Raw genomic sequence first — 10684 nt, forward strand, 5'->3', positions numbered from 1 at the left:
TTACATAAATTCTCAAAGTACATATTCAAATAGAACGTGTAGAAAAAGTACAGTAAAGTTGCGAGAAATTCAAACTCAAGAAAGAAAATGCGAGGTAAATTCTCATAGTCAATAAAGGAAGAAAGTAGTGCCTTGCAGCCAGACAGGCTTTTGTTAAATAAGAAAGTTTTTTAGAATTTTCTTTAAAGAAGTGCATGCTAAATTCAAAACCACTTTATCAAGTTTAAAGGTTGGCTATGGATACAATTAAGTAAGAGAAAAAATTGATTTGAAATTTCTAAAATAAAAAGGAACCCAAAACTTCTTTCAAAAGGTTTGAAACAGAACTGCGAGTGTATTCTTAAAATCTCACCCTAATAAGGATATTCATAATGTGCTAAAAGGAAATCAACTCGTCTTCAAGAAAGGAATTCAATTTCAAAGGAAAACAAGCAGCATTTAAAATGCATGAAATATCGATCAAGCTTTTAGTTGATCCGATGAAATACAAAACTTACGAAGGAGGATAACTCAACTAATAATGATTGCTCAAAGATTTCCAAATATCTTTTGATGTATTAAACAAATTCAAAATTACACCAAAGAGTATGAGTGTTAAGGAGAGAAGATTTTAGACAAGACAGATACTGCAAGGAATTTTAAAAACACATATGCAGTTAAGATTAAGTAAGAATACATGTAAACAAAAGAACATAATCAGAAGATACTCAATTACTTCCCAAGAAAGGAATCGCAAACATTAACTTCAAAGCAGACCAAGAATGAACAAGTCACTTGACATTCTCAGAGTTCAAGACACCTAATCGAGTAACCTCGAGAATTAACTCCTAACGTTCCCGAAACACATGATTCGCGTTATCTATAACTCGTATATCGTCTATGATAACCCATTAGTGGTTCCATATATATAATCCCCTAGTTTTAAGCCGGCCGAACTTAATGCTAGGAATTATGCAATGCAAGACTAATGTCATTAATCGATAGACCGTCATGTGCATAAAGCTTTAATTCTTGTTATTCAAACAAGAGCTACTATATGACAGACACTCAGAGTAAGCAATTGAAGCATAGTCAGTCCATTCCTCAGGCTCTACATGAAGGACTGTTCTGATACCATAATGTAACATCCTAACTATTAAAATGTCACGCTTTCGGCTGTGCCATTCAAGACACCTAATCCAGCCTCCCTTAGATATGGGACGATGGCATCGGGTGAAGGAAGGGTATGACTCACTTATCGGGGCAGTAGAAGGCGAGGCATCTGAAGAAAAAATATATGTTCACAATTATCAATAAGTAATTTAAAAATTTTTATTGGTTCTTTTAAGTTTAACGGTGTTTACAATATCACTAAATTTTTAAATAGGTTTTTATATTTTTTATTAAATTCGTACACTATTTTTAGTTCTGTAATTGGATCTTTTTCGTATAAAAAATATTAAAGTTAAATAAATACTTTTTTTATAAATTGTAGATATTTATAATTAAGAACAGAATGAGATATTTAGTTACATATTTTTGAGAAAAAAATATCCTGTTAGTTTTAATATATTTGATATAAAAAATCTAATTATAAAATTAAAAGTACTATAATAACTAAATTTAAAAAAAATCTAAAAAATTTAATTATAAATTTGTTGAAACTAAAAGAAATAAAATAGATTTTCAAACTAATAATTATGTAGTAACAACCTAACACAAGAGAAATAAAAGATAGTTCCAAATTTCTACTAGTAACCTATTCCTAACTATACAAACTATATTCTAGCTCTTGACGACTACCATAACTATGGCTACATACATACATATATCTATATGAGATTACATAAAATTCAACACAATAGAAGTAACCGCAAAGTCGGCTGCCCCGCCATAATGCGAAGTCTCATTCAACCTGTTGATGTCTCCGTCATTACCAGCTGGGCGCGCCATCGTCGTACTTATTGATTATATAGTCAGAAAGGGGTAAAAGAGAGGAGAAAGTAGTTGAAAAGTTCAAACTGGTGCATGGTCAAACGCTGTCAACGAGTTATATATATAGCCGTCGTCCTCTCTTATCTCGTTTACACGGTGAACGAGATAACTTTTTACGTATCTCATTTACAATGTAAACGAGATATACACGTATCACGTCCATGTGTCTTATCTTGTTTACACTGTAAACGAGATACGTGAAAAGTTATCTCGTTCACAGTGTAAACGAGATAAGAGAAGGTGATAGACTTCGGTAATAAATTTTAAAATTATTTAATTCAGTAATTATTACATTTATTTTATTTATTAAAAAATTCTTCTAATACTCTATGTAAATATAGATTATAATTTAAAGTAATTTTTACTAATTAAGTATTTAATAGAATAAAATTCATGTTATATCATAATTTTTTAATTTTAAATCCGCCTATGTTACACTTGCAGTACATAGTCGGTCCCAAACACAAATAAAGGAGGAGGGTTGTGTTAGGTCTTCAACAACCAACATAAAAATATAGTTGAATCCCCATGACATGAATCAAAGACATTATTGCGCTAAAGCTAGGTCGTAGCCCGGAAGCAACGCACTGTATGGCTCGAGTACGGTGTCAAATGAGCAAGAGCCGCTGCATTGGTGCCCAGATGTAGTGTTAAATGAGCAAGGGTTCTCGCGTTTTCATGAACGGACGAGGGTAAATAAGCTAGTTCACAAAGTAAAAGGTAAAGGTCGAAGCAACAGAAGGTTGAGATTTGGGACATGGAACATAGGCACTCTAACTGGAAAGTCCATGGAGATGGTGGACACCATGACAAGGAGGAAGATTAACATTATGTGCCTACAAGAAACAAAATTGGTTGGTGCGAAGGCTAGGGAGTTGGATGCTTCTGGTTTTAAACTTTGGTATACAGGAAAGGTGAAGAATAGGAATGGGGTTGGAATTATTGTGGATAAGCAGTGGAAGAAGGACGTAGTAAATGTCAAGAGGGTGGGAGTTCGGATCATCTCTATCAACCTTGTGGTGGAGGAAGGTGCTTCCATGTGATTAGCGCCTATGCACTGCACGTGGGTTTGGACGAACAACACAAGATAAGGTTTTGGGAGGATCTAGAGAGTTTGGTTCAAGACATACCTTCAGCAGATAAAATTTTCTTAGGAGGAAAATTAAATGGCCATGTTGGGAGAGAAGTGACTGGGTTTAGGAGTATTCACGGAGGCCATGGTTTCGGGGTGATGAATGCCGAAGGTAAAACTATTTTGGACTTCTCCTCAACCTTTGATCTTCTCATCGCAAATACATGTTTTAAAAAGAGAGACGAACATCTTATAACCTATAAGAGTGGCATGACAAGCTCTCAAATCGACTTCTTCTTGTTGAGAAGAGTCGACTAAAAATTTTGCATTAATTGTAAAATTATCTTGGGAGAGAGTTTGACAACACAACATAGGGTGCTCGTCATGAATTTTTGCGTTGAGCAAAAGTTAAGGAAAAGACATCATACGAAGAACCTAAGGACGAGGTGGTGGCGGATGAAAGGTGAGGAACAAAGAAGCTTCCTAAGACGGGTATGAGAAGAGGCAAAGTAGGATGGGAATGGAAGCGTGGAAGAGATGTGGAAGGAGATGGCAGAAGTTATTAGAAAAACAACAAAAGAAATCTTTGGTGAATCTAAAGGAATAGACCAAGAGACAAGGAGTCCTGGTGGTGAAATGCGAGTGTACAAGAAAAGATAAAGATAAAAGGGAGTGCTTTAAAGAGTGGTCTTTATGCCGCAACGCAGATAACTGAGAAAAATATAAGGCGGCTAAGAAAGAGACAAAAGTGGCTGTAAGTGAAGCAAGAATAAGAGCATATGAGGGTCTCTACCAGTCTTTGGGCACGAAAAAAGGAGAAAAAGGTATATATAGAATCACAAAGAGTCGTGAAAGAAGAACGAGAGATTTGGATCAGGTCAAGTGCATAAAGGATAAGGATGGTGAGGTGTTGGCTCAAGAGGAGAAGATTAATGAAAGGTGGAAGAGCTACTTCTACGAGTTATTTAATGAGGGACAGAAGACTCTTCCGAGCCTTGGTCGGTTATGCACAAGGGAAGAAGATCAAAACTTTGACTACTATCAAAGGATTCGAGACTTCGAGGTAAAAGAAGCTCTAAAACAGAAGAAAAATGGCAGGACAGTAGGACCTGATAATATCCCGATTGAGGTTTGGAAGGGCCTTGGAGAAAAAGGCATCAACTGGTTAACTAAACTTTTTAATGAGATTTTAAGGTCAAAGAAGATGCCTGATGAGTGGAAAAAGAGCACCTTGGTACCTATCTACAAGAATAAGGGGGATATACAAAGTTGCGGAAACTATAGAGGGATCAAGCTCATTAGTCATACCATGAAGTTATGGGAAAGGGTGATAGAATTGAGGTTGAGAAAAGAGACACAAGTAACAGAGAACCAATTTAAATTTATGCTAGGCAGATCTACCACTGAAGCGATATACCTATTAAGAAGGATGATGGAGAGGTATCGTAGTAATAAAAGGGATTTATATATGGTGTTTATTGATTTGGAAAAAGCGTATGATAGGGTGTCAAGGGAGGTCTTATGGAAGGTTTTAGTAAAGAGGAGGATAAGAATCACATATATTCGTACAATTAAAGACATGTATGATGGTGCCACAACTAGTGTGAAGACTCAAGGTGGTGTGACAGAGAAATTTTCTATTGGTATAAGATTACACTAGGGATCATCCTTAAGTCCATACCTTTTCACATTAGTCTTGGAAGTACTCACAGAGCACATCCAAGAGCCTGTACCATGGTGCATGCTTTTTGCCGATGATATCGTCCTTATGGGAGAGTCAAGGGAAAACCTAAATAAGAAGTTGGACTTATGGAGAGAAGGCCTAGAAGTGTATGGTCTGCGCATAAGTCGTAGCAAGACGGAATATATGGGAGTGTTGTGCAATCAAAGGGGAGCACGAACATAAGCTGAGTGTGGCAGAGATGAAGATGTTGAGATGGATGAGTGGTCATACGTGATTGGATAAAATAAGGAACGAAGACATAAGGGAGAGAGTTGGAGTAGTACCCATTGTGAAAAAGATGGTTGAATCGCGTTTCAGGTGGTTTAGACATGTTAGAAGAAGACCGATAGAATACCCAGTTAGGAGGGTGGATGAGATGGAAGATGGACATGGGGTGAAAGGCAGAGAAAGACCTAAGAAGACCATCCATGAGGTGGTTAAACAAGATCTACATGTAAACGATCTCTCTGTAGACATTATACATGGCAGAGGACAATGACATCGTTTGATTCATGAAGCCGACTCCACCTAGTGGGACAAGTCTTTATTGTTGTTGTTATTTTTGTTGTTGTTGTATCATAATTTTTTAATTTTAACAGTATAGATTTTGAATTTATTAATATACTTATAGAAAAAGTGTAAAATGTATATTTAACTATGAGACTAAAATTATTGTAAAATATTGAAAAAAAGTTTATTGAGTTATTTGAATTAACGGATGTTTTGAGAGACATGTATAAAAGCCAAATTTTAATATGTATTTGTAGGTGAACCGTGAACAAGCTTCAAATATTAATAAATAGACTTTTTTCATACTTTAAAGCTAAGCCGAGAGCCAACTTTCATTCGCAAGAAGATAGACATAAACAAATATTTTTTTAACTTTATACAAGTTTATATCTATATATTATAATTGACTTTATTTAAATTATTAATTTAGTATATTTATTATTTAAAAAATAATATGATAAGGATTTAGAATTAAAAAAATAATAAAATATTTATTTTATTTGTATTATTTTATTTTATTAAAAATTTAATAATTATGTTATTTGTAATTTTCCAATACTTTATCCTTCCTGTTGTCACCCTTCATACGTGAGATGAGTTTGGAAGATAGACCTGCCACTATTTCGTGTGTGAGTCGCGAATTGGAGGCCCAATTTGGCTACAACGAGGCTTGAGTTGGTTAGTTCACAGTATGGCCCACATTAGTACCATTTCCTTTCGCAGGTGCCATTTGCGACTTGGACGTGCGCATTTCAGTCCAAGTATTCAGTATGCATTGTCATGCACACTTTTTGGAATTAATCTTTTTTAAATATTTAAATCAATAAAATACCCTGTCTATGCATCATAGTTTAGCACATTTTTACGAGACAAGAATGTTAGAGAACAAATAAATTTTGTGATTTGTAATAATTAATTAGTTATCACTAATATTTTTAGTCGTGTAAAATTATTTATTTTTTTTATTAATTAAAAATGGGCTAAATTTTAATAAAAGTATCGACTCTTTAGACTTTTTTAGGAGACCAAATTATTTATCAAGTTGTACAAACAAAAACTAGATTTAGAAAAAATTCATCTATGCCCAATCCATTTCCAATATACCAAAGGAAGGTATGGTTGACAAAGTAATGGAAGGATTTGAAATTGAAATAATCTAATGAAAATTTTCAATACCAAGACTCAAGAATTGATCATATATCTCAAAAACACACACACAAACACGCATAAATAACAATTATTAAGGTAGACTTAGAAATTACTAAATCATATCCTTTAAGAAATTGAATTTAGGAATTGGCATTCGGCTCATATTTGGAGTCAGCTTCCTCTTGCAATTGCAATGCATGTTCAAGCTCCACTTCCACTTCACCCATATCTGACCTCTCTCTTCCATCAACAACCAAACATCGATGAGCAATGTCAACAAACAAATTCCAACAACTTGGATCAATCTTTGACTTCAGAAACGGATCAACAATTTCCTCTGCATATGACTTCACCAAATACTTATGTTTCAAATGTTCCTTAATAAGATCCATTGGTGACATAGCACTAAAAACTTCTAATAGAACTATACCAAATAAATACACATCCGATTTTTCAGTTAAATCACCGGTTGCTGCATATTCTGGATCACTATATCCACATGTTGACATTACTCTCGAATTAACTCTAATCAATGATTTTGACATGCTATATGGACCTCTTTTGGACAAGAACAACCCCGAAATTTTCGGTTCCCAGTTATGATCTAAAACAATGTTGCGCGATTTAATGTGACGGTGTATGATTGCATACTTGAGTCCTGTGTGAAGATAGTGTAGTCCACGCGCTACTCCAATGCAAATCTTAAGCCTAAGTTTCCATGGGAGTGGATCCTTTATAATTTTATTATGATGAATATGATCAAAAAGGGATCCATTAGACATGTATTCATAAACAAGAACTAACTCGTTTCTTTCGACACAAAATCCAACTAATGGCATGAGATTTGGGTGGTGTAGTTGTGAGAGCAAGACAACCTCGTTCTTAAACTCTGAGAAACCGAAGAATGATTCTTTTTTGCATCGCTTGACGGCGATTGCGGCGGAGCTTTGTTTCAAATGACCTTTGTAAACAACGCCAAATCCGCCTTCTCCGATTATGGAAGAATGGTTGAAGTTATTTGTTGATGATTGTAACTCAGCAAGTGAAAAGTGGTGGCAAAGTTCTTTTATTACGGATGATGGTTGTTTTGTTGAGACAAGTCTTTGATTTGAAAAGAGTTGTTTTGTTGAGGCGAGGGTTGGATTAGAAGGGTTTGTTTCTCTAGAGATATTTGACTTATAGAAACAACACATGCCTCGAAGCAAACCCATTTTTGGATAAATGTTTTGAACCAATGTTCTGAAAATCGGACCGGACCGGCCGGTTCAACCGGGTTAACCGGAAACCAATCACCTAACCGGTCCGGTTCACTTATAAAATCGTGCTGTCAAAAACCGGTCGAACCGGTGATTAACTGGTAAACCGGACAAACCGGCCCGGTTTCTTCAGTACCGGTTTTTCCCCAGTCAATGAAAACGGCGTCGTTTGGTTTTTTTTTTTAAAAAAGAAAAAATGCCGAAGAGTGAAGAATGCGTTGCAGCCAACCCTAAATCCCTAATCACTAATCAATTAAACTCTTCCAAGAAGGCAAGAACACTCCCACTCCCAAAGTCCCAACCCTAAGCTCTTCTAGGCTGGAGCTTCTGCATGCAAAGGAGAACCGACACCGTGAATCGAGGGTCACTGTCGCGAGTAGTCCGTCACCGTCGCGGCTCGCCGCGGGTCATCGTTCACTGCCGCGGGTTTGTGTTCATTTTCTGTTTTTATTCCTGGCTTCTGTTCTTCTTCAATATATCAATTATTATATGATTAATGAAATGTTAAATAAATTTGTTGCAAGTTGAATTTGAGAATTAATTTGATGTATGTTGAATTTGAGAATTTTGCTCTGCTCTGTTCTTCTATTTCATTTTGTTTTCAATTCTGCACTGTTCAATTTAGATGGAACAGTCACAAAATGATCATCAACAACGACATAATGCTGTACAAGAAATTTGGATTTTTTATTTGCGTTTTACAGAAATTTTCAATTTGTTTAGTGTGCAATAGCATTGCTATACTTTGTACTACGGTAGATAATTTTCTATGTCAATTGATAAAGTGTGTGTTCAGGCCCATTGTTGGTCCAAACCCTATAACAGAACTTTGTTATGAATGAATGATCTTGTTTTCAATGGATGCTGATTGTTGCTTGTGTGGTTTGTTTGTTACAGAAAGTACAAAAGGCTCTTTTGCAATCCGATGTTCACTCAAAATCTGCTTGAGTTTTTTATTTATTTTGAATGCTATATAGAATATTTTGGATTCTAGATTCTGGATTTTTTTTCAATGCTATATTCAATGTTATGATTTGTATATTGAATTTTTTTTTTATAATTTCACTGTATATTTAATTAAACCGGTTTAACTACAGTTCGACCCCGGTCAGACTAATGAATCACTGAACCAGTCATTTGACCGGTTCAATGACCAGTCCGATTCTCAGAACCTTGTTTTGAACAACATTGAGTTATATATATATATATATAATTTAAGAATTTAATTTTGAGACAATATTAAATATTTTTATATGTATGTTCAATTACAGCATATCACATTTTATTTTTATTACATAAAGATTAGATATAATTAAATTATAGTATAAATTGTTTTACAATATCAATGTATTAAAATTAAATTTATAATTTAATTTAATATATTATCAATCTAAAATAATTTTATAGTGTCAGCGTGTTAAAATTACACTCGTATATAAATAGAAATCATGATGTTTTTAATGGAAAGAACGTATACATTAAGTTAACAAGTCTTGGTGTTTGTCCGAGTGAAAGCCAAGTCAACATAAATCAAAGCCGTCTCAATTGACTTCGTAGTTCTGCGGGTTCCACAACAACCCATTTGATAGCAATAGCGATCCTTCTCTGAAATGAAATCCCCTCCTTTAACTAGCAGAGATGAAACAAAACATTTTTGTCGCAGTTGAAACTTGAAGCATTAATAGAGAACAATTGCATGATCATGTAGTTAGGTGGGTTGTGATTTATTTAGGTTTAATTATTTTGTTAATTCATATAGTTTTATTAAATATGTAATTAGATTTTTATATTTTTTTAATTAAGTTCTTACACTATTTTTAATTTTATAATTAGATTATTTATCATGTCAAAAGCGTTAAAATTAATAGAATATTTTTTAAAAAATATGTGGTTAAAAATTTAATTAGATTTTTAATGGTGGGTACTTTTAATTTTTAAAAAAAATATTCTGTTAACTCTAATATTTTTTATATTGACAAAAATTTAATTATAAAATTAAAAGTAGTATAAAAATATAATTAAAAAATATAAAAATTTAATTATAAATTTAATAAAATTATAGAGATTAAATAAATAATTAAACTATTTATTTGTTTATGGATTTTGCAAATGAGTTAATAAGAATACTGATTATGAGAGTGAGACATCTAAATGGTATACTTCTATTTTCTAAAAAATTAAAATAACATATACATTAGTCTATTCAACTAAAATATTTTTCAAGAATCATTATAAACAGAATAAAAGAGAATGTCATTTAAGAGTAGAATGTCATTTCAATTAATAATTGGTTTATATTTATCTCTTTATAGTAACAGGTAACAACAACTTAAATTATTTCCCGCTTTATTTACTATTTTATTGATTAATTATTAGTATCATTAAAAATAATTAGTTCCCTCACTGAATCTCACCAAGGCCAAAAAGGAAAAAGCTTTAGGAGTAGGACCAATGTACCTTCCTTCCTTCACACGAGCCACAACTCTTGAAGACATAAAGTAGAATGTTTCCCTCTAATAATGTTGCCCTAATTCGCTTGTGTTTATAACTGTTGTCATGGCTACATACTTTTCATGTGAGTATGCATGTAACATCGGTGCCGGAACTTGAAACAAAATTTTAAAGGGGTCAGATAGAAAATAATTGTCAAAATATTTTTAATATAGATCTCATTTAAGATAAGTTCATCTAACCTCATCTCTCTAGTTTAGATAATATTGTCAAATTTAAAGCCGTTTTTCAAGGTCAGGTTTTAAAAAATTAAGGTCAAACTCATCAGATGTAATTTTTTGAACTTTTGAAGGTTGTATCTCACTTTCTTCGTGATTCATTAAAGTAGAAGAACTATCTACATGTGTTGATATTGTAAAAGTTATATGTTTTCCTTTTTAAATATTAGCTTTTCTCTTAAAAAACGCATCAATTCTTTGATTTTTTATTATTATTTTATATAAAAAATTGAATATATATATATTGTAGAATATGTAAAAAAGAAATTAG

At 33.3% G+C, this 10684-nt stretch overlaps 1 protein-coding gene across 1 annotated transcript; it reads right to left on the reverse strand.

Annotated features, from left to right (window-relative positions):
* Window positions 1-6568: 6568 nt before the first annotated feature.
* On the reverse strand, window positions 6569-7639 carry LOC107473893 (receptor-like protein kinase FERONIA). Its single transcript, XM_016093490.2, has one exon. The coding sequence runs from the start codon at window positions 7637-7639 to the stop codon at window positions 6569-6571; it is 1071 nt and encodes a 356-aa protein (XP_015948976.1).
* Window positions 7640-10684: the final 3045 nt, after the last annotated feature.

This window comes from Arachis duranensis, chromosome 2 (genome assembly GCF_000817695.3).
Source record: "Arachis duranensis cultivar V14167 chromosome 2, aradu.V14167.gnm2.J7QH, whole genome shotgun sequence".
Lineage (NCBI taxonomy): Eukaryota > Viridiplantae > Streptophyta > Magnoliopsida > Fabales > Fabaceae > Arachis > Arachis duranensis.